Source organism: Triticum aestivum, chromosome 3D (assembly GCF_018294505.1).
Source record: "Triticum aestivum cultivar Chinese Spring chromosome 3D, IWGSC CS RefSeq v2.1, whole genome shotgun sequence".
In the NCBI taxonomy this organism is placed as follows: Eukaryota; Viridiplantae; Streptophyta; class Magnoliopsida; order Poales; family Poaceae; genus Triticum; species Triticum aestivum.
Genome location: NC_057802.1, coordinates 497,413,999 through 497,436,726, shown reverse-complemented (window position 1 = coordinate 497,436,726; position 22,728 = coordinate 497,413,999). Strand labels below are relative to the sequence as shown.

The 22,728-nt window shown below is 45.8% G+C and overlaps 3 protein-coding genes and 1 non-coding gene across 7 annotated transcripts; 3 read left to right on the top strand and 1 right to left on the bottom strand.

Annotated features, from left to right (window-relative positions):
- Positions 1 to 5,287: 5,287 nt before the first annotated feature.
- Positions 5,288 to 10,653, top strand: LOC123079956 (EKC/KEOPS complex subunit bud32). 3 transcript variants are annotated; one of them, XM_044502796.1, is made up of 7 exons: positions 5,288 to 5,480; positions 7,502 to 7,591; positions 7,669 to 7,782; positions 8,105 to 8,383; positions 8,488 to 8,601; positions 10,161 to 10,233; positions 10,339 to 10,653. In XM_044502796.1, exons 2-7 carry the CDS (start codon positions 7,529 to 7,531, stop codon positions 10,374 to 10,376), a joined length of 681 nt encoding a protein of 226 aa, XP_044358731.1. In that variant the 5' UTR covers positions 5,288 to 5,480; positions 7,502 to 7,528; the 3' UTR covers positions 10,377 to 10,653. The 3 variants fall into 3 exon arrangements, with proteins under 3 accessions (XP_044358731.1, XP_044358730.1, XP_044358732.1); XM_044502797.1 differs by lacking the exon at positions 5,288 to 5,480 and adding an exon at positions 6,806 to 7,078; XM_044502795.1 differs by lacking the exons at positions 5,288 to 5,480; positions 7,669 to 7,782; positions 8,105 to 8,383; ... (1 more) ...; positions 10,161 to 10,233; positions 10,339 to 10,653 and adding an exon at positions 5,487 to 7,078 and having other exon boundaries at positions 7,502 to 7,546.
- A 603-nt stretch (positions 10,654 to 11,256) lies between these two features.
- On the top strand, positions 11,257 to 11,451 carry LOC123081256 (U2 spliceosomal RNA). Its single transcript, XR_006438724.1, has one exon. It is a non-coding gene; the product is annotated as a U2 spliceosomal RNA (small nuclear RNA).
- LOC123079958 (DNA repair RAD52-like protein 1, mitochondrial) lies at positions 11,270 to 13,689 on the top strand. The gene is made up of 4 exons (XM_044502800.1): positions 11,270 to 12,068; positions 12,722 to 12,759; positions 12,855 to 12,949; positions 13,313 to 13,689. The coding sequence occupies exons 1-4, from the start codon at positions 11,779 to 11,781 to the stop codon at positions 13,454 to 13,456; spliced, it is 567 nt and encodes a 188-aa protein (XP_044358735.1). The 5' UTR covers positions 11,270 to 11,778; the 3' UTR covers positions 13,457 to 13,689.
- Positions 13,690 to 14,871: 1,182 nt separating this feature from the next.
- Positions 14,872 to 21,391, bottom strand: LOC123079957 (RNA-binding protein 24-B). 2 transcript variants are annotated; one of them, XM_044502798.1, is made up of 6 exons: positions 21,004 to 21,391; positions 20,669 to 20,801; positions 19,661 to 19,805; positions 19,223 to 19,259; positions 16,685 to 16,958; positions 14,872 to 16,241 (listed from the first exon to the last, which is right to left on the bottom strand). In XM_044502798.1, exons 1-6 carry the CDS (start codon positions 21,184 to 21,186, stop codon positions 16,123 to 16,125), a joined length of 891 nt encoding a protein of 296 aa, XP_044358733.1. In that variant the 5' UTR covers positions 21,187 to 21,391; the 3' UTR covers positions 14,872 to 16,122. The 2 variants fall into 2 exon arrangements, with proteins under 2 accessions (XP_044358733.1, XP_044358734.1); XM_044502799.1 differs by having other exon boundaries at positions 14,872 to 16,261; positions 21,004 to 21,390.
- Positions 21,392 to 22,728: the final 1,337 nt, after the last annotated feature.

The following is a 22,728-nucleotide window of genomic DNA, read 5'->3' as shown; positions in this document are numbered from 1 at the left end:
AGACTTATCTTATAAAATGTTCCTGATGGATCCCTTGTGTATGCAAAGTCCGACCTTTGCTTGAAGACCATGTCAATGCTATCTTGAAGCATGCCTATGGTACTCCGATTTTCAACAAGAACATTTGAAGCCCAATGCTAAATGTTTTTTGCTCAATTATCCAAACACCGTTGTATGGGTAATGTCATGAAATTTCTCTCCCTTTACCTAAAGGGTTTTCCACATTATCTCCTGTCGTGGATATCTTGCTCTGCTTGTCCTTGGGAAGGATATACCCTTGAAATATGTGTTTAAACACATTTTCCTTTCCATTGTTCTGTTTAATCTGATAATCATATTTTCCTTTCCATTGGTTGGTTTAATGTTGCTTGTGATCTATATGATCTAAGCAGTAATATTCTCCTGCTTATGTAAACACCCCGGTGTACAATTCTGTCAGCAAGACCTTATTACTATTTTTGATGACATTCTGGTAGTCACCGATGGACGAGAACTTTGCCTATTGGTCCGCCTCGTTCAACGAGCAGGAAAATGGTTCTCTTCGTCCCTCGCCCTTGGTACCGACGTTGTTGCCGACATAATCGACAGGCTACCCTCTGACATGCCTTGCTTGCATGATCACGCAAGATGTCACCGCTCTTTCTACTTTTAACACATGGTGGGCCCATAACCCAGAGTTCCACAGGATCGAAACCTGACTCTCTTGTACACCCTGTTGCTAAAGTTATTCCTAGAGCTTGACTTCGTATGTAGTTCACGGGCCACCTGCCTAGTGATCTATTCTGGTATCAGACGCAATACATATTCCCATTGCTCTGAACCCCTTTCACATTTCGTATCAGGCAACGAACGATTGCCTATGCGCTTGAAACTTCTACTTTGCACATTCTTACTTTGCTCTCGATAATTTCTTAAGTTTCAATTCAAGAGTTATTTTTCGCCACCTTCCCTAATGTTATCTACCGGATAAGCAACCATGCAGAGTTTCGTTCTTCCGAGTTACCCCTTGTCATTTTACATAAGTATGATGGAGTTCTCGAAGAAAGGATGACAACTTCGTCCCGACGCACAGAAGTAGAGGAATGGATGGATAAACATCATGGAGCAAACTCTTTGAGAAGAGCAACCAAGACCGAGAAGGTCCGTTAGAATTTCGTAACTAGACCTTCCCCCCTTCTCTACCTCTTAAATCTCGGGACGAGATTTCTTGTAGTGGAGGAGAATTGTGACGCCCGGATAATTAGACTACAGTAATCCCATGTTAACGATGCCACGCCACCTCTGTTATTGTTGCTAATCTCGCGTTAGTTCGAAACCGATTCAAATTCAAATTCAAAATCAAGCAAACAATAAAAGTTTTCAAATATTAAAACTAAAATGTTCAATAAATAGTAGATAAGTCAGAGGCTATGATAAAATTGTAAGCGACATTATTGAAATTTGATAAGTGACTTAAACAACCTCAAACAGTGGCTGAAAACATTATTTAATAACCTTTTTATTAATACAAAATAAATATGAAATGATATTTACCCCAAACTAGTTTTTCGTGGTAGGATATATTGTGCTGTGATTTGTGGGCCAGCTGTCATATTTTACAAAACTCATTTGGTGCCCAAACAATTAACCAAAACAGAAGAAAAAAAATCAAAGAAAAGGAAAATACAAAATAGAAAAGAAAAAAATAGAAAGCCCCCCAGCTAGGCCAAGTGGCCCAGCTGGCCTGAGCCACCCGAATGGGCCGGCCCACCCCGCGCCCTAGCCTACTAACCCCCCCGGTCCGACCGACCGAAACCCTAACCCCTCACCGCCCCACTCGCCCCCTCCCACGACCCCCCCTCACTCCTCCTACTCCCCCCGATCTGGATCAGGGATCCACCCCGACGACCGCGCCCCGCGCTCCCCCACGATGTCGGCGCCCGTTCCCGGCGCTGCCCCGCCGCCGCTGCGGCTCACGGCCTCGACACGCCGGGCCTCATCGCCGTCGTCTCCCCGCCTCGCCCCCGACACCCGCGGCGCCCCGAGGCCGACGTCGCCGCGCGGAGCCCCCCTCCCCCCCGTCGCTGGACTGCCTCCCCGCCGTCCTCTACGTCGCCGCCTCCTCCCTTGCGCCGGCCGTCCCCGTCCATCCTCCCCAACGGCTACAACCAGCCTCGCCGCCCCCTGTTCCCCTGCAACGAAAGTGAGCGCACCCCCCTCTTTGCTGCCTTCCACGCACGCTCGCGCCCGTCACCGTCCGCGTCGCGCTCTGGCCACGCCCCCCTGAGCCCCGTGCGTGCCGTCCGCGCCCCTGCCCTTCTCTGCTCGTGGCCGATGCCTCCTCTGCGTCCTAGCCGCCGTGGTCGCGCTCGGCCGCCGCCAGCCCCGCAGCCCGCACGCCTCGCTCCCTGCGACCTCGCCCGCGGCCGCGGTGGCTGCCGCTGTAGCGCCGCGCTCAGCGCGCCGGCCGCCCCTTCCCCCCTGCTCCGCTCGACCCCTGGCCTCGCCCCGGCCTCCCGCATCCCTCCCCGCTCTGGCTTGCCCTTGTGCCACCACGCCATCACCTCAAGCGCCCCGACCGCGCGCATCGAGCGCTCCGGCATCCGACGCCCAGCGCCCGAACCCCACTGCCCGTTCGCCCGTAATCGCACGCCCACTGGCCCTGTGCCACTGACCATGGGGCCCCACGGCCCAAAACGTCTAAAAAATAATAATTAAAATAATTAGTTAATTAATTAATTAACTTAATTAATGATGTTTAATTAACCTACTATTTTGGTTAAATTAATTAACCAGGTTTAATTAATTAACCTGTGACCATGACGAACGGGACCCACCTACAGGGTTGACCAAGTCAACCTTTGGTCCTGCTGACATCATGCTGATGTCACGCTGACATCATAATTGCCTTTTCTAATTAAATTCTGATAATTCCGAAAATTGATTAAATCCTTTTTAAAATCAATATAAAATAAACCGTAGCTCTGATGGAAAAACTTTGTACATGAAAGTTGCTCAGAACGACGAGGCGGATCCGGATACGCAGCCCGTTCGTCTGCCACACATCCCTAGCATAGCGAACACGCAACTTTCCCCCTCGGTTCATCTGTCCAAAAACGCAAAACACCGGGGATACTTTCCCAGATGTTTTCCCCCTTCGTTGGTATCACCTATCCCCGCGTTAGATTACCCCTGGCACCGCGTATTGCCTTGTTATATTTTGTGTGATGCTTTGTTTGCTCCGTATTTACTGTTCTTCCCCTCTTCTTCTCCGGTAGACCCCAAGACCGACGCCGCTGCTACCCAGTACGACTACGGTGTTGACGACCCCTCCTTCTCGGCTGAGCTTCCAAGCAAGCCCCCCCCTTGATCACCAGATATCGCCTATTCTTCTCTATACTGCTTGCATTAGAGTAGTGTAGCATGTTACTGCTTTCGGTTAATCCTATTCTGCTGCATAGCCTGTCATTGTTGCTACAGTTGTTACCCTTACCTGCTATCCTACTACTTAGTATAGGATGCTAGTGTTCCATCAGTGGCCCTACACTCTTGCCCGTTTGCCATGCTATACTACTGGGCCGTGATCACTTCGGGAGGTGATCTCGGGCATATGCTATATACTTTATACTGTTACATTACTTATGATACTGTTCGGAGATGGGGGCTGAAGGGGCAGGTGGCTCCATCCCTGTAGAGGTGGGCCTGGGTTCCTGATGGCCCCCGACTGTTACTTTGTGGCGGAGCGACAGGGCAGGTTGAGACCACCTAGGAGAGAGGTGGGCCTGGCCCTGGTCAGCGTTCGCGGATACTTCAATTAACACGCTTAACGAGATCTTGGTATTTGATCTGAGTCTGGCCACTGGCCTATACGCACTAACCAACTACAACAGTTATGGGCACTCGACGTCGTGGTATCAGCCGAAGCCTTCGTGACGTCAGCGACTGAGTGGCGCGCGCCACATTGGACCGTAAGCTCGCACTTGTATTAAGGGGGCTAGGTCTGCTTCCGGCCGCGTACGCAACGTGCAGGTGTGTAATGGGCGATGGGCCCAGACCCCTGCGCCATTGGATTTAGACCGGCGTGCTGACCTCTCTGTTGTGCCTAGGTGGGGCTGCGACGTGTTGATCTTCCGAGGCCGGGCATGACCCAGGAAAGTGTGTCCGGCCAAATGGGATCGAGCGTGTTGGGTTATGTGGTGCACCCCTGCAGGGAAGTTTATCTATTCGAATAGCCATGTCCCTCGGTAAAAGGACGACCCGGAGTTGTACCTTGACCTTATGACAACTAGAACCGGATACTTAATAAAACACACCCTTCCAAGTGCCAGATACAACCCGGTGATCGCCCTCTAACAGGGCGACGAGGAGGGGATCGCCGGGTAGGATTATGCTATGCGGATGCTACTTGGAGGACTTCAATCTACTCTCTTCTACATGCTGCAAGACGGAGGCTGCCAGAAGCGCAGTCTTCGATAGGACTAGGTATCCCCCTCTTATTCTGGCATTCTACAGTTCAGTCCACCGATATGGCCCTTTACACATATACCCATGCATATGTAGTGTAGATCCTTGCTTGCGAGTACTTTGGATGAGTACTCACGGTTGCTTTCTCCCTCTTTCCCCCCCTTTCCATCCTACCTGGTTGTCGCAACCAGATGTTGGAGCCCAGGAGCCAGACGCCACCGTCGACGACAACTCCTACTACACCGGAGGTGCCTACTACTACGTGCAGGCTGCTGACGACGACCAGGAGTAGTTTAGGAGGATCCCAGGCAGGAGGCCTGCGCCTCTTTCGATCAGTATCCCAGTTTGTGCTAGCCTTCTTAAGGCAATCTTGTTTAACTTATGTCTGTACTCAGATATTGTTGCTTCCGCTGACTCGTCTATGATCGAGCACTTGTATTCGAGCCCTCGAGGCCCCCGGCTTGTATTATGATGCTTGTATGACTTATTTTATTTTTAGAGTTGTGTTGTGATATCTTCCCGTGAGTGCCTGATCTTGATCGTACACGTTTGCGTGTATGATTAGTGTACGATTGAATCGGGAGCGTCACAGGTTTAGTGACGTAAAGGCTACAATCACAGGTGGCCCAACAAGTAGGCCTAACTGGTCAATGTTTACATCATATGTGCAATGGCTCTTATGGCAATCGTTAGCACAAATGTGGTGATTTTTCTACTATTTTTTAGTTTAATATAAACTCACCTGAAGTTTTCTTTAAGTCTCATGAACTTTTTTAGGAAATTATGAACTCTTGTTTATTTGAAACTCTTGTGTGAATTCTATTTTTTCTCTGCACGTGGTAGGATTTGCTACGGCTTACCGGCCCAGTTACTCACCCAAAGGCCGTGTGGCCTTTGAGGCCTAGGTTCTCCTGGTTGGCCAGCAGTGCTTCTGTTCCGAACCCTGAACCCCACCGCCGCCGCCGCCGCCCTCCTCTTCCGTCAGCCTCGCCGCGGAGCAGCGTCATTGGCGGCGGAGGCCGTGTAAACCCATAAAGGTCAGTTCTCCACGACCCACCACTCCCCCTTCCTCTCTGCTCCAGACCAAGTTGTGACCGTATTGGGTTGGGGATTCACCGGGCCGTGATGGCGATGGTGATGAGGAGATCAGTAACGGCACTTAGCCTGAGCCAGAGCTCCCTCGCGCCAAGCTCGAGGCTGGGACGCTGCCGAATCCGTCGCGCCATGTGCTCCGGCGCGTGGCAGGAGGGGGAGTCCGAGGCGGCGGTGCGCGACGTCGTGTGCTTCGGCTCCGGGAGCCTGGACGAGGTGGGAAGCAGGCTGGATCGCCTGAACTTTGCCATATCGCCGGCCCTGGTCAGGCGGGTGATCGACTCGTGTAGCGAGAGGAGTGATTCGGGCAGGAGGTTGCTGCGGTTCCTGTCGTGGTGCCGCTCCAAGGACCCCGCCGGATTGGGGGATGAGGAGCACGACAGGGCGATTGCGGTGCTTGCACGGATGGGTGACCTCACTGCGATAAAAATCGCCGTTGGAGATGGGGAGAAGGATGGGCGGAGGATGGCCCCGGAGACGTTCACCGCCGTGGTCGAGGCTCTTGTCAAGGCAGGGAAGGAGGATGATGCTGTTAGGTTGTTCAGAGGCTTGGAGAGGCAGAAATTGCTGCCTCAGCAAGGCCCGGGTGCTGGAGGGGAAGGCATATGGTGCAGCAGCCTTGCCATGGTCCAGACATTGTGCATGAAGGGCTATGCTCGCGAGGCGCAGGGTGTTGTGTGGCACCATAAGAGCGAGCTCTCAGCGGAGCCCATGGTCAGCATCGTTCAGCGTAGCCTCCTCCATGGATGGTGTGTCCATGGAAATGCTAAGGAAGCTCGGAGAGTCCTTGATGATATCAAGTCCTCAGGCTGCCCATTGGGATTGCCGTCGTTCAACGACTTTCTAAACTGCGTGTGCCACAGAAATCTCAAGTTTAATCCTTCTGCGCTTGTTTCTGAGGCCATGGATATCTTAACTGAGATGAGGTCCTATGGTGTTACCCCTGATTCCTCCAGCTTCAACATTTTACTCTCTTGTTTGGGACGAGCAAGAAGAGTGAAAGAGGCATACAAAATCCTCTATTTGATGAGGGAAGGAGAAGAAGGGTGCTCACCTGACTGGGTTAGCTACTATCTTGTAGTTAAGGTCCTCTATTTGACCGATAGAATTATCAGAGGGAAAAGGCTTGTAGAAGATATGCTTGAAAGTGGGGTGCTTCCGACAGCAAAGTTTTTCCATGGCCTCATCGGCATCCTTTGTGGAACAGAGAAAGTTGATCATGCTCTTGACATGTTCAAAATTATGAAGAGTTGTGGGTTAGTGGACACTCATACATATGATCTGCTTATAGAAAAGCTTTCTAGGAGTGGTAGATTCGAGGTTGCAAAGGAGTTATGGGATGATGCTACTAAGAATGGCATTGTGTTAGGGTGCTCATCGGATCTGTTGGATCCCTTGAAGACAGAAGTATTCAGACCAGTTCGTCCTGCACAAAGACAGACCTCTCAGAACTGTAAGAGCTTGATCCCAACTAAGAAGGGTACTGCTGCTGGAGCAATAAATAAGTAGGATACTCTGTCCCAGGACAAAGCAGGGAGTCTAGGTACTATGGGACTAAGTCAACTTATCCGAGCATATTTGCTTCTAACCCTTTTGGTTTGGAACTATGTGATGATGACCCTTGTTTTAGTTGTTACTTAGTAAACTCAAGTAATCAGTTGTCAAACCTTTCCTGGAACCTACATGCAATTACCCTATTTTTATGTGGAGTCCGTTCCATGACTACTGTTTTAATAAAGTCAAGTGAACTTACTATAATTCAGTGAAGCTGTTACTTTTGATTTTAGTATTTTATTGCCATCTGCCCATTATAGTACTCTAGTTTGCAAAAATGACTGGCACTCTGGCAGTATGGTGTAGCAACTCTCCTCCTTATCTCGAAGTTCTCTATCATAAATTATATTGTTATGGTTAGTTTTTATCTGTTTGCTGACCTTCCCCTTTTTCTTTATTGTCACCGTTACAGTTCTGTTTTGAGTGCACATTGAACTTTATGGACATATCTGAGGAGCAACAACAAGATTTTGGTGTGCTACTAAAGCAGGGGGCTGAAGGAGTGAGTCAAAACTCCAGACTTGTATAGTTTCTATTTCTCCCTTACCTGTTTTCAATAGTTTGTTTGCTTGTTTGCAGAGGGTATTTGTTTCGACATTTGTTGGACGAAAATGCGTAATCAAAGAGCGTTTTTCAAAGAAGTATCGACACCCAGTGCTGGACTCAAAGTTGACTCTAAAACGCTTAAATGCTGTCAGTCTCCTTAACCTATGTGCTTTTCTTTTGAGATAATCTACCCCTTTTCCAGTTTTCTTTACGTTAAGATTAATTGTACAAACATTCTTTCAAAGATGTATAGTATTGCCGTATTGGTACCAAATTTCTTTCTTATTTTGTTTATCAAGCAGCAAAGGGTTTCATATGCTTTTAAGGATAGAATTATAACTCTTGTCCAGTTTCATATTGAATGAAGAAGATAGAACCATAGAGTGATCTGTAGTCACGTGTTAGGTTGTAACATGTACAAATGATAGTATTAAAACTCGGCTTACCTCAGTCTCCCTTCCATCTGTAGGAAGCTAGATGCATGACAAAAGCAAGACGGCTTGGTGTTCCTACACCAGTTCTGTATGCTGTGGACCCTCTTCCACATACATTAACCTTTGAGTATGTGGATGGCTTGTGCGTCAAAGATATTCTTCTTGGATTTGGGTCAAATGGGATAAATGAAGAACGTCTTAATGATATTGCCACACAGATAGGGAATGCAGTTGGCAAACTACACGATGGAGGTCTTGTTCATGGTGATTTGACAACTTCAAATATGATGATCAAGAACAGCACCAATCAACTGGTGCGCACAATATTCTTTGTTTTCCCCCTGTTTTAATTCATCTATCACGGTGTTAACTTAAAAGTCTGGCTATCAATTTACCATGTTATATTTTCATTTTGCAGGTTCTTATTGATTTTGGTCTGAGCTTTACATCAACTATTCCAGAGGACAAGGCAGTGGACCTCTATGTCCTTGAGAGAGCTTTAATTTCCATGCATTCTTCATGTGGGGATGTGGTAAGCGAATTGTGTAAATCATGTACTAGAATATTTTGTGTCTTTGTTTACTAAGTCATGACTCTTACCATATCAATGATATCCTAAATGTGTCCAAAAACAATAAATTACTTTTTTGTGGAGCAAAAGGTATATAGGGGGCCATTTTTACAAGTAGCCCCTCCATATATAATTGTATATGGTGCAGCCCACCTTTTGGATTTCTTTTTGAAATCACCATTCATGCTATTTATTCAAAGAGTTCAGGGATCTCACCAGAAACAGTACCCAGAATACAGTCTGGTGGAGCATGAGCCCACACCTTTCACAAATCATTATTCACTCCCTCTCTTGCTAAAGCATGAGCAGTACCATTAGCCGGTCGCCGAACCCAGCTAACTTTGAACTCCATTCGAGTGCACGGCAACTCTTTCACCTCCTGAACGATTGGCCCAGTGGCTGACAAGTTCTTCATAGGATCATTTAGCATACATACCACAGCCTTGCAATCAATGTCGGCATGAAGTTTCAGAATGTTCATCTCCACTGCAAGCTTGACAGCACGCCGGCATGTGAGAAGTTCACTCGGGGTTGGAAACCGAAGGGAAGACATGGCAGGCACCCCCTCTGAATGTGCCGTTGTGATTCCTGAAGACCATGCCATCTGCCCCTTTGTCCCCAGCTTTTGACATTGCACCATCCACATCAGCTTTCGTCCACCCGATCTCAGGTGGTCGCCATCTTTCCGCCGTCGCCTGATGCATTTTCCTCTCTTTGTTTCCATGGACCGACTTCCAGTCCTCCGTATAGGCCATCACCGAACCTGCTATCGCATGTGCATCTGCGATCTTCTTGCCTTCACGCATATCATTCCTTGCTAGCTAGAGTGCATAAACATTCTGCACCATTGTGGCTCTTTCCTCTTCTGAAGCGTCAGCAAACCACGATAGCAGCCATCTAGATAGTATGCTCTGAGAGCCTGCCGAAACCGGCGGGATCGCCACCAGAGCTCCCAATTCCGAGCACGAACTTCCAGAACAGTGCCGAATGAGGACTTCGGAGCGCATGAACTTCCAGTATGGCGTTTCCTCTGGACATGAAGTAGCTCGGCTCCAACAGTGAGCCCATTGCGCATTAGTCGCCAAGTATGAATTTTTGTTTTATTCGGAGTCCCCGTGTCCCAAAGGGCAAGCCACTCCTTGTGGTTGGCGACTGTCGAGGAAGATTCCGGCTGTCCAGTCTTAACACGGTTCTTTGCTATGCGCAGGTGGTAGGCTGACTTGACAGTAAGGTTAAATTAATTTGTCATAATTGTTATTCTGCGATTGTTAGTGCATCTACTTCATTTATCCTCGGGAGATATTTATGTGGTGTGTCTGTGTGTGACTTCCTAGCTGGTTTTCACACCCTGCCTTAGAAGAATGGTATTCCAAAATAACATGGGTTTTGACAAATCAGAATATATTAGCAGTTAGTCTGATGCCATGGGACTTTCGGTGCTCGACATGGACTGACATGGACTGCCATTATTACTGTTCCAGTTTTGTGGATAACAGTCACCCATTTTTGCTTTGAATTAGATGGAGAAGATCCTCGCTGCGTACCGAAAAGCATCAAGGCAGTGGTGTGCCACTACGAACAAGCTAGCTCAAGGTATGATACATGGTCATGGCCCTTCTGCAAAGTATGATGTCCATTTGCTGTCTTGTGTTAACCTAATCCCTTGGCTTGTTTATGTTCTTCGCATGGATTTTTCAGTCAGGCAGCGGGGCAGAAAGCGAACAATGGTTGGGTAAAACTTGACCCGCAGTTGCTGAATGCTACGAATTGAACTTGCATCACCATCCATTGTGTGTGTTATAGCGGTTCAGCGGAATTGGCTCTTGCAGAATTGAAATGGATGTCAAGTGAATCATTTGTAACACTGCTTGTTGTACTTCCGTTAGGAATCATATATCTCCCAACTCTTTTAACTTGTGAGTTTTGGATGATCGTTGTGTATCTTAGTGAACTGATACATTTACTTTGTTGCGGTGCATCTGGTGAAATGTGAATTGATGTAATTTATTGAAATTACAACCATGTGTGTTCTCCGCATTGGCAGAAGTTTGAACGAAACATAAACTCTGTCGCACCAGTCTTATACTGCCAAATCACTTTGCGCCGAGCAGCAGATTGAATCATAGTGATTTTCCCACGAATTTTCTGCGTCAGAGAAAAATTTCCGCACCACTTCAACTGTTCTATTTTTCTGCGAGGAAATCATCACTTTTTTTGAGGGACAGGAAATCATCAATTTTTTTGAGACACAGGAAATCATCACTTGAATTTTTTTAGGCAAACTCTGAATTGTTATAAAAGCCTATAAAGTTACTCCAACCTGACTGCCACCGGGGCCCGCAACTGCTGTTTTTTCTTTCTAGATGGACTAGAAGAGGTTTTTTTTTACGAAACTCTAGACTAGAAGAGGTGGCCGCAACTACTGGTGTCCAGAAAGGCCCAATTCAGCAGGGTATTGGCCTAACCCGGAGGCCCATGTGAGGTCACGCGGAGCCAGTTCACCATCCTCGCCTCTCGGCTGGTTCTACGCGACTCGTTTAGTACCACATCGCCTAGCGAGGAGGAAGCGCAGCGCCGCGAGGCTATAAAGAGCTGGGGTGGCCACCGTTCCAACTCATACCTTTCTCGGCCTTTTGGCTAAGATCAAGTGTAGTATCTGTTCTTATCAGTTTAATATCTGATATGTGGGCCATGTGTTCACAACGATATTAAATTTATTTTTTATGGGGAGGGCCCACCACAGTGGCTTGCCACTGGGACCCTCGGGTGTCGCCCAGGCGTTGCACTACAGCCTGGGCTGGCGCACCCCACCAAATCAATCCAATTTATCTTCTTTGAAAATTACACACAAACTTTTATCTAGTGGTGATTAAGCAGCATTAGGATATCATGGGATTGAAGTTTGGCATTACAGTTTCAGTCGGTTTAATTTAATTTGTTGCACAAATACCTGGGCCAAATTCGTTCAAAAACTATTTGTATTTGTAAATCTCACCAAGATTTGGCATCAAAAATCATATTCTGGCCCCATAGTAGACAAAACTTGGTGGGGAATTTCCAAGTTCCGATATATCTGGGACCCCTCTTTCCCCATTCCCAAAACCCAACCAAACCCCTCTTCCCCTCCGCCTCCCCACAATGGCTCCCGGTGCCCTAGCCCGCCTCATCATCGGCCGCCGCGCAGCGTCCCCGCTCCTGGCGCGTCCCTTCGCCGCGAAGGCCCGCGCGCCGCAGCGGGCACCGGAGCCGGAGCCCCTGTCGGAGGAGGACGACGACTTCACCAGCGGCGGGGAGGCCGCCCCCATCCCCACCGAGGGCATCAGCAAGCCGCTCGCCGGTATCCTCAAGGAGCTCGGGAAGAGGGTTCCCGAGTCCCTCCTGAAGACCCGCCTCGAGGACAATGGCTTTGCCCTCAAGTACATCCCATGGTGAGCCCCCTCCGTCACCAGTGATCGTTCACCGGACTCTAGCTTTTAGTGTGCGGTGCGATTTAGGTCTCTGGTTAATTTGGGGATTCCTGCTTGCTTCTAGAATGATGATTTGGTGGTAGTGGTATATGCAAATTTATGCATAATCATTAGGTTATGTTGAGCACTGTCCTTTACTCCGCAGTTTTGTGTTAAGATATGGAATTGCATCTAAGGTCAACTCAAAGCGTTGCTTACATCTGTAGTTATTTTCCCAGTGTTGCAGTTGGTGATTTTTCAATAGCGGTAAAATCAATTTGGATGCCGACGAAAGCCTAGTTTCGACGAAGTCCATCAGAAACACTTGTGATCAATTGGTTTACTGAATTGATTTTGGGTCTATATTAATGCGCACTGGCTATTGTTGTCACCCAAATGGGTTCTCTTGCAGCAGAAATTCAAGGGAACTGTTATGCATAACACTGCCTTTCAGTTTATAGACTGATAACTGTATTAATATAACTGGAGAGCATTTCCTATCAGATAAATAAACTGAACGTTGCATTGTTTTGGTGTTTGTTTGCCCTCCTGAGAATTATGAACATACATGCTGTATATGTATATGTATTTTTAATCTTGTGTACTTGTGACCTCACCTTTTATGCCTTCTACAGGCACCTTGCTAACAAAATTCTGAATGCACACGCTCCAGGTAAATTTCTCGACAGACTATATCTATATGTCCTTTTTAGGAGGACTTAAAATGCATTCCCTATTTTCCTTCTACCATTTTGTAACCCTTTGCAGAATGGTCTGGGGAGGTTCGCAACATTGTCTACTCATCTGATGGGAAATCTGTATCTGTTGTCTATCGTGTGACTCTCTATGGAACTGATGCAGAGGTACCCTTCTTTGCCTGGGAGTCATAATTGGTTCAGTTGGATCTTGGTTTGGGTGTACGCTGATCTTGTGTACTCAGTATTGGAGTGTATAATCAGTTCTTTGATCATGGACTATGCATGCTGAAAATGTGTAGATGGATCATATGATTTGTATGTGGAGTGATGTAGAGCGGCCTAGCTATCACTCAATGTTCCATTGTTGATACAACTCATCTCTGTTTTTGCATTACATAAACTGATAGTTTAAGTATTCTACATTCCAGCTGGTGACAGATTCTGGTGATAAACTGCTGTAGATGTACGTGGTTTTTCTCAAGTAAGGGCTACATCTAATGTATTTTTTCTGGATGTGCTTATTTTCAGATCTACAGAGAGGCTACTGGAACTGCTTCTGTTGAGGATAAAGGCTTTGGAGATCCTGTTCAGAAGGCTGAAGGAATGGCTTTTCGCCGAGCTTGTGCCCGCCTTGGTCTTGGGCTTCATCTCTATCATGAAGATATGTCATAGATGTTTGTGGTCTGGACTTCTGCTTCATGTCTCTTAGTGCGCAGACACTTGTCGTTCAGTAGGCTACCCTTTTGTGCTGAACATGATATGAATGTGCCAGCATATAAAACTAAGTATTCTAGGTTATCGTTTAGGTGACTAATGTAAGCTACTAAGGTGGTTGCTGCTCTGAATGGTATGCTTATGAGTGAACCGGCATGTTTCATCTTCTAAATTTCTTTCTCCACCAATTTTCAGGGAAGCTTGATTCTACGTTTTCTGATAATATTCTTTATCTGGATGTTCTTATACGTGCTAGCAGGTTGCTTATTGAGGGGATACATTATGCATGTTGTTCGTTGCTCCTTTAGTTGCTAAATAACTATTTGATCCCACATTGTCCTATGGCCATATGTTCTATTTGTTGTCAGGTCAAAGCTTATATTTTCGTTGACCTTATATTAAGGACTGGTGACTTGTTTCCTTAAAAAAAAAACAATTTGTTTCATGATATAACATGAAGCCATTCTGGGCCATGCCGTCTGACTAGTGAATAGTCTAAACTTGTCATCTTAACATATAACTTCAGAATGTCTTAACTAGCACCCTACAGGTTGCTAAGAATGTACTCCCTAAGTTCCTAAATACTCCCTCCGTTCCCAAATATTTGTCTTTCTAGACATTTCAAATGGTTACAACATACGGATGTATTTAGACATATTTTAGAGTGTAGATTCACTCATTTTGCTTCGTATGTAGTCATTTATTGAAATCTCTAGAAAGACAAATATTTAGGAACGGAGGGAGTATAAGTCTTTGTAGAGGTTTCACTATGGACTACATATGAAGCAAAATGAGTGAATCACACTCTAAAATGCATCTATATGCATCCGTATGTGGTCTATAGTGGAATCTCTACAAAGACTTATATTTAGGAACAGATGGAGTAGTTATTATAAGCTGTTTTGCGTCATTGTCATAGAACTGTAGAATTTGGCATGTACTGTAGTTATTATAAACTGGTTATTGCCATCTTCAAACTGAATTGGGCACATGAATGGTCTACATTGGTACTTGGTAGCTGTCAATGGATATGTTTTCTTTATATCGTAGACTCGTAGTACTCTGAACATATTGTCTATTCAGCATGGCTTCCTGTAAAGTCCTTACTCTTGTGGGAACGTTGGTACGATCTCTATAGCAGAGAAGGCGCCTGGATTGATTTTCTTCGAAAGGAACCGATTTATTACCAAACGATTAGCCCACCCAATGTCTGGAATTCATACATCTAAACTACTACTGGACAGGTACGAAATTTGCTTTGAAACTCTCAACCGTCAAGTCTGCATCTGATGCATCATATAAAGTGAAGGGAGAATGTTGTTAACACACATTTCACATTACTTCTTTCATTTACTAAGTATACTGTGACAAAATTAGATAAAAGATCATTGAATAAGAAATGTGCAACAGAACAGGTAGATTTTACATTGCATTATATGGCGAGCTACCATGTCGATAGAGAAGGTACTGATTATAGGTTGACAGAATATTTAGCTAGATCCGACTGATAAAACAGTAAAGAGTTCCTGCCCTAGAAGTGGCATAGTACTACTTTATTATTACAACCATCGTGACCGATAATATTACATTAAAAAGCATCAAAGCCTCTCTGCCCAGAGAGAGAAAGAGAGTGGGTCCTGGACCTAACCATGGTAATGACATTGGGGAAGATGAACATCTAGATGAGTGGGTGACCCAAGACAATAAAAATATGCCTGGGTCCATTGGGGTTATTGAGTTGCACAGCAGTGCTTTGGTATCTCCAAAGCCTTCTTTGGAGTCCCATCACTGTGTTACAAATGGCAGGAGGTAGTGCCAAGTGCCAAAAACTAACATTAGCACTCCTGAACCTGTCTCTGATGAGGGGCACAGGCTCTCCTTAGAGCCTGAGCCACCTAGATGCAAAGCTATAAACTGAAGGATAAAGAACTGTTAGTTGGTGCATCTACTCAGTGCATAGAAAAGTTAGAGTGGTTGGTTACACAAGAAGTTATCACAGGATGTTGTTGTGAAGTTGCTGGTGGTGATGGGAGGGGGGTGTGAGTATGCGTGGAAATGAAGTTATAGACTGGTCAGATGTCAAATTTTATTTGCTCTAGATAACACCCGTGAATAGAATATTAGGATCTGCTAAATGCCTCATGCTTCATCCAGAAGCACTTGGCCTAAGCTAAATACAGTATGAATTCCACTGATGAAGTTTTGGAGTGGCATGCTAGCTCAATTGGTTGTCTACATGTCAGTTTTGTCCAATTTGGATTGTATCAGCACGAACCCTCCCTAGGGTCATGCTTGATTGTTAGGGTCGCTTTTTCCCGTAGCCATCTCTTGCTAGGGCTCAAATTAACTCTCTTGGATGAAGTCCTTCCTTGGACTGGTTAAACGGCTGTTTTGCGCCCGACTGTTAGTACATCCCCTTCCTTGGGGCATCAAGCTTTGAGCCCATCCTGGGGCTCAAGCTGGTCTCCATTCATCACATAACCATGTGGGATATGGAGAGAGGGGCACTTACGTGATCCACATGGGATCGACATTGGTGACACCCTTTGGTGTTAGAGATGGATGCATGGACTAACACATAGGAAATAAAAAAGAGACGGTGACGATGAGGATGGAGACCATGGTTAGGCCAAGGATTGCTCTGGAGCAGCAGACACAGCAAAGTGCGAGGGGACGAGCCGGTAAGGATGAGCAGCCTGAGTTGGACTTGGCAAGGTTGGTGCTGTGAGAGCCATAGTCATGCCTGTTTAATGGGGATACACACTGTCAAGATATTAGTACCAGAACTGAGCAGAAAGAAAGAAAATCTACTAATTGCTGAGAATATAATAGGCTATCTTTGCAAATGGATTATATTGCTGAAATCCATACCAAAAGCTAATTTGTTCTTAGTAATTCGCTAGAGCAGAGTGAGATATATTATATTGCAATATAAGCTACTACCTCCGATTCATAATAAATGTCGCAGTATTGAACTAACCCCAGTTCAAAACTGCGACACCTATTTTGGATCGGAGGGAGTAGTAATATTTTGGGTAGCATTTTCTTTATCAATAGATATATGCCATTAACTCTATATAGTTCTACTTAGCTTTATTTAGCTAGCCATGGTAGGGGGTTGAATAATGAAAGCCAAACATTTAGAAAGTAGTAAAGTACTAGTTGTATACAAGATGCTAGTAGTACCTGCTTGGGCTTGAGGACTCGCTGCAAGTGACAATGGCCCTCCGTATTGCTGTGCAAAGCCAGTTACAGCAGCAGCTGTAGAAGCCACAGTTGAGAAGGGGAACATCTGTGGGAATTGCATGTTGTAGCCCTGTCCAGTTGCATAGTTGGGTGTAGTGCTTCCGGACTGGCCAAACTGGAAATATGGATAGAAGGGACTGGTTCCAGTCACCATGCCAGTTCCTGCTCCTCCGTAAAACGGGTACTGGTTTCCTCCATAGATGTTGTAGTAGTTCTGATGAACAGAAGGAGAAACATACATAAGTATTATGCCATGATGTCTCTTAGGATATCTGTTATGTACAGGTTAAGTTACTCTTGAGTTATGTTTGTATGCAGTTTGCATCTGTTTAGCTTACAAATAGATGTTAATTTAAGTATTCATGCTGCTACATTTCTGTCAATTTGCTTGCTTACTGCCCAAAGTTTCACCAGATAGTGCTTTGTGTTGGTGTTTCTGATACTGTCGCATTTGACACATAACATTAGTATAGCATCTGTTGATTAGAAAAAAAGATTTGTGGTCTATTTTCCCAACTTTAAGCATTCTCAGTATATCTGTCTAGGTAGGCCAATAGTGCTGTGACCTGTGATAATTACCAAGGAATCTTATTCCTGCAATCTCAATAGTTGTTCATAAACCATGCTCTGTTACACTATGCCAGTATATATACTATCCTGCTATATTAAAATCAGTACCATCTCCCTCTAGTTCTATTGCTGTAGTGATATACCCCAGATCTTTGTCTACCTCACACCTATTGATATTCCTAGATTTATAAATCTTCTTATTTGACTCCAAACTAACAAAAAACACTGGCCTGTAGAACAGAGGGCCTGCTTGCTGGCTGCCTGCCTCTGCATGTGCCATCTGCGCTGGATCCAACTGGGCCAGAGCCATAGCTGAGTGTCGCAGGCACTAACTGTAAACCTGTGTGCTCTGGCCTACAGGCCGGTCCAAGATTCACAAGATTCAGAGTCCCAGCTGGTAATTTGGGTCCTTTATATGCAGCCAAACAGAGGTAAGAGGTTGCGGTTTGGATAGACTCGGGGGATGGGGACACAGGCATGTGCCGCCATAAGTTTATTGGGTTAACAGGGCGCGCTGTTGATGGAAAGATGGATCAAGTGTTTAGCAGGTTCGGTCTAGACAGCCAGGGCCCATGCCATGTGCGGCTGTACAAGGTAAGATGGAAGTTGATAGGACCACAAAGCACTATATGTACCTTTAGCACTGCACCTTTGATCATATGCAGCCATTTTTGGCGGGAAAATAGAAAAACAACCATCTATCCTTGTGTAGAAATTATACTTAGCATGGCAACTATATCTGTTTGAAGAAAGGGAATGGCTTTGGAAGGGTGGTTAAGAGGCTATCTGGGTGTATTACTGTCAAACAATATGAAGGGCAGCTAGGCATAAGATGGAGATCTTTTAAGAGCAGTTGCCTCATCTTTGTTTGTTTGTGCTAAGAAGTACTCTCTGTCACAAGAGTTTTTGCAACTAAAAATTACTACTTCAGTAGCACTGTGCTGGCTGTACACTTGTACTAGCCTATGCTTTTCATTTTACTGTGCTCCTGGGTCAAAGGAAATCTATACTTCTCATTTTCACCAAAGGAAGAAAGAGAAATCAGGATCAGCAACAGAACAAAACGAGTAGGCCATGCATCATTTATGTTGAGGATGTGACAGTTGTAATGGTTCAGTAACATCCAAATCACAAGGAGGGTTGAGATTTTCCAATAGGAAAGCTGAGACATGACTGTGGATATGACATCACTGTTATTTTATCTCCAGGTAATTGAGATATTTATCTAGTGGTAGAGGGTTACTAGAATTTATTATGCATGTTCAAGCCATTGCTGGTGATAGCTTACTGTTAATTTTGTGGTTTCCATTAATATAGAAACAAAGCAAGCATTCTGTTTTCAGTTAAACCTGTGCAGGGCTTATTTGCAGCACAGACAAAGAGTGCGAACACCAATCCTCCAGGTTGGCTTGAAAGTTAGCAGTTGCAGAGGCAAAATGGTCAGCATTTTTCTTTCTTTCTTTGGTTATTGCACATCATTGCATTTTATGATCCAGAAGCATATCTTATGTAACATGAATACATGATGCTCACTTTTAGCCAAATAGCATTTATGTAGTGCTATTTTTCATGCATCCTTTTATCACATATAGTAGTATCATGGTTCTTATGATAAAATGTACTCCCTCCGTTCGGAATTACTTGTCATCAAAATGGATGTATGTAGAACTAAAATACATCTAGATATATCCATTTCAATGATAAGTATTTCCGAACGGAGGGAGTATGATGAATGCATTCTACGAGTAGGAAACAGTTACATATACTGGTATTATGAAATGCAAACTAAATAATAAAGCCATGTGCTTTATCTTTTCTTTTTCTCGTCTTCACAAATCAACCTCATTGAAATTAATGATAAAACTTTGATTTAATATAACTTATTGCGTATGCAAAGACTGAACTTACTGCGGGATAACCGTAGTCTGGTGAATAAGGAGAGTACCTGCAGCAGTGAAGGAGAAAGAAGCATTAGTTATGTTTTTACAAATTAATCATGATGCATTAAATTATGTACTGTACTTGATAAAACCAGCTAGCTTAGCTGTGTGTGTGTGTGAGAGAGAGAGAGAGAGAGTGAGGAGCAAGAGTGTGAGACTGAGAGATCATGTGCAGACGTGCAGTGGCACTAGAGCACGCTCTGCCACTTTTATGAGCGAGTATATGTGTGAGAGAGATGTGTTGCATGCAAGCTAAAAAGTTACACTCCAGTCGCCATTGAACAAAGATGGGATGTCACAATGCACATGTCATGCATGTGATTAACCCTCCGTCACAGCTGGTCCATAGACACTTTCCATAGGTTCCTCGCCACATGAGAGAGAGATGAGAGAGAGAGAAACTTACCCATAGACATGGTAAGGGAGGCCTTGTGGGATGGCATAATGAGGGAAGGTGGCCTGCGAAGGAAAAGCTGCGCCCAGCGCACCTTGGATCCCCGCAGCCTGCTGCTGCCCAAAGGACTTCATCACTCGAAAGCTCCTAGCGCCCCCTGTGGTAAAAATCATCAGCAAAACAAAGGTTAGTAGCCCTAACTTTTTTTAATCACCCACATTACTCGCTAACATCATCAGCAAAAAGACACACTGCTGTAAAAGGGATGCATGCACTTGTTCCTATGCACCTCTGATGAAGATGAATATATATTCACGGTCATGCCATGGCTCGGTCTTCAGAATTGCAAGACGACATAATAGAAGTAAAAGATTCTCGAATCTGGCATTCATCTCGGTCGGATTTTATTATTTAACCCTAGGGTTTTCTAATTACCGTTGCACATGCATTATCCGAAACAAGGCACTTGTTCCGAGGATAACTAACAACTTTGCGCCTCTAATGTTGTTTCGCCTTTATCTACTTTCTGCAGCAAGCAAATGCTCAGAGGATATCCTGTCAAGGCCACTATTTAGTTTTGCAGCTGCAAAGCAAATGGCAGCGATGTTGTTGTGCTTGGGAAAATCAGGTTGCACCGAGCTAAAGGTAGCCATTTTAAGCCACTTATTCTCTACTAAATGCCAAAATAAGATCCTTATGGACCTAATTGAGCTCCTTTATACTAATTGCACGAAGGTGCTTTTGCGCATAAAATCATAACAGCTAAGCTGGTTATCATGAAACTATATACTAGCTAGAGCTCACAGAGAAATGGAAAGAGTTAGCAGTGCATCTATAATGATGACGATTACTTTTCTTTTTCAAAAGCTTTTAGCTAGTGATAGTTGAACTGCGTTCAACTAATTAAAGAGAGGGTGTCATCAAAGAAAGGCTTTCAATTAGGATACCTAGCTATTAACTCTTCTCTAATGTGACTTTGTATATGTAGCTGGCTGGTAGAGAGAATGGGAAATGTCTAACCGTGCTGTGGGGTTGGAGGCCTGGATCTCTGCACCCCAAGGGAAGCCAGGTTGCAGTTGGCCCTCCTCCCGTCGATCACCGGCGCGGGGTCGACGCAGGACCTCATCGCCGCATCCGGGTCCCGGAAGGTAACCTACAAAACCACCAATTCACAGTGCGTCCGTTCATATTGCAGCCCAGGCAAACAGAAAAAGTATGTGCAGTGTGGCAAAAATAACACTTGCACTAGCTAGAAGCTTAATTCTGCTTCCAAGCTAAACTGCACTGAAACTGAAAGGGTAGGGAAAACCAGCAAGAGAGTGTGTGTGCATAGTAAAAGTAGAGAAGAAGCTTACAAATCCATAGCCCTTGGATCTGCCCGTGTTCTTGTCGGTGATGACGACGGCCTCGAGGATCTCCCCGAACTGCTCGAAGTACTTCCTCATGGTCTCCTTCTGGGTCTCCCACGCCAGCCCGCCCACGAACACCTTGGTGTAGGTCGTGTCCCCGAACTGCCCCATCACACTCGGCGGGCTCATGGCGATGCTGCTACCTCCTTCTTCTTCTTCTACCTCAGCACCAGAGGGGAGGCAACTAAACCAGCTGCAGCTAAGGATCTGAATTGGGCTAGGACACTAGCGGCTCTTGTTAGAGGAACGGAGAGAGGTGGAGAGAAGGAGCGAGGAAAAGCTAAAGGTTAGAGGGAGAAAGGGGTGGGGTGGGGGAGAGAGAGGGGAAGGGGGTGTACAGGGGAGGAGGGGCAAATATATACTGGCGCTGGCTATAATGCACCATCCATCCATCCTTGTCCTTTTGGTCCAAGCCATGCTGCCCCTCCCTCCCAGTATAATAATACTGCGCGCCGGGAGACACACCCACCCCCGCCCGCCAGCCAGCCAGCCGACGGCGGAATGACCGGAACGCCCCCGCCGGAGTGAACAGCTGTTACAGGGTGTCGTTAGGCTGTCCCTGTCCACGGAGTGGCAGAAACGGAACGGAGCGGCTCGGGCGCGGGATTCTGACGGGAATTTGGGGGCCTCGCCCGCCCGATCGGTACCTGGAGGTGCTGGTCTTTGCGAACTTATCCGATTCTCTTCTTTTTGGGAGTATTTGGTTGGACTAGCTACGTGCGTCGTCATGGCTATCTAGATGGAGGATAATCATGGGTGATCGGCCGGTGACACCAACGTGAGGGGAGCAAACTTAGCAGGGTTCTTGCTCGCGTCCAACAGAAGAGGGCGCGGGGTGGGTGGGGTTGGCCGATGTGAAATTCCGTTCTGTTCTGTGACACAACACAAGAGGTTTGCATAGGTTCACCACTGCGACAACGACATGTCTGCGGCTCCAGGTTTGTTATTTGCTATGCTATGCTATGCACGTACTCCCTCCGCTTCAAAATAAGTGTCTCAACTTTATATTAACTTTAGTACAAAAATTGCACTAAGTTTAAGACACTTATTTTGAGACAGAGGAAGTATCATTTATGAGTACTCCTTTATTAATGTTTATAAGTAATGCTTTGCTTCCGTGTTACTAGTAGTTCTTTTTGTTGTCGCCCTTGGCTCGTCTCTCCGACCCGCCAATATCCTAATCCACTACACACATAGCATTGGTCCACCAATCGTCCAAAGTTAGGTTGTTTTCAGTTACTGTTTAATCGACGTGTACCATCCATCCGCGAATGAAAATCAGTACTAGAACAAATGATTGGGAATTATCGCCAGAGCTCGTAGTCCTAGCCACTCCGAGAGCAAGAGCAGCTAGCGAGCTGTGGTGGAGCCTTTAATTTGTTTGTTTTTCTCTTCTCATTGTGCACATAAAGCGCATGCAAAAGCACGGGGGGATATTTGATGATGTGCACTGGCTGGCAGCCCGAGGGGGAACGCATGATGTGCCATCAGATCTGATCTGGAGATGGACGGCTGGGGCTGCCCAGACCAGTTGGAGTGGCCGGGGACAAGGACGCTGTGCCAAAGCTTTTGCGCGGCCTATCAATCTCTATTCTCTAGTGTCTAGCTCCTACTGACTATTTATCTCGCTTGGCCTTGAAGCCACCCCTGATAACAACAGCGCTGTCCATC

What these genes read in the sequence shown, in the direction of transcription:
- LOC123079957 (XM_044502798.1), bottom strand. Translation starts at nt 21,186, where the DNA reads ATGAGCCCGCCGAGTGTGATGGGGCAGTTCGGGGACACGACCTACACC. An exon ending in CTCCCTTACCATGTCTATGG is followed by an intron (nt 19,260 to 19,660) that starts GTAAGTTTCTCT and finishes TCACTGCTGCAG; the next exon opens with GTACTCTCCTTATTCACCAG. An exon ending in CAGACTACGGTTATCCCGCA is followed by an intron (nt 16,959 to 19,222) that starts GTAAGTTCAGTC and finishes TCTGTTCATCAG; the next exon opens with AACTACTACAACATCTATGG.
- LOC123079958 (XM_044502800.1), top strand. Translation starts at nt 11,779, where the DNA reads ATGGCTCCCGGTGCCCTAGCCCGCCTCATCATCGGCCGCCGCGCAGCG. An exon ending in TCTGAATGCACACGCTCCAG is followed by an intron (nt 12,760 to 12,854) that starts GTAAATTTCTCG and finishes AACCCTTTGCAG; the next exon opens with AATGGTCTGGGGAGGTTCGC. An exon ending in TCTATGGAACTGATGCAGAG is followed by an intron (nt 12,950 to 13,312) that starts GTACCCTTCTTT and finishes GCTTATTTTCAG; the next exon opens with ATCTACAGAGAGGCTACTGG.
- LOC123079956 (XM_044502795.1), top strand. Translation starts at nt 5,569, where the DNA reads ATGGCGATGGTGATGAGGAGATCAGTAACGGCACTTAGCCTGAGCCAG.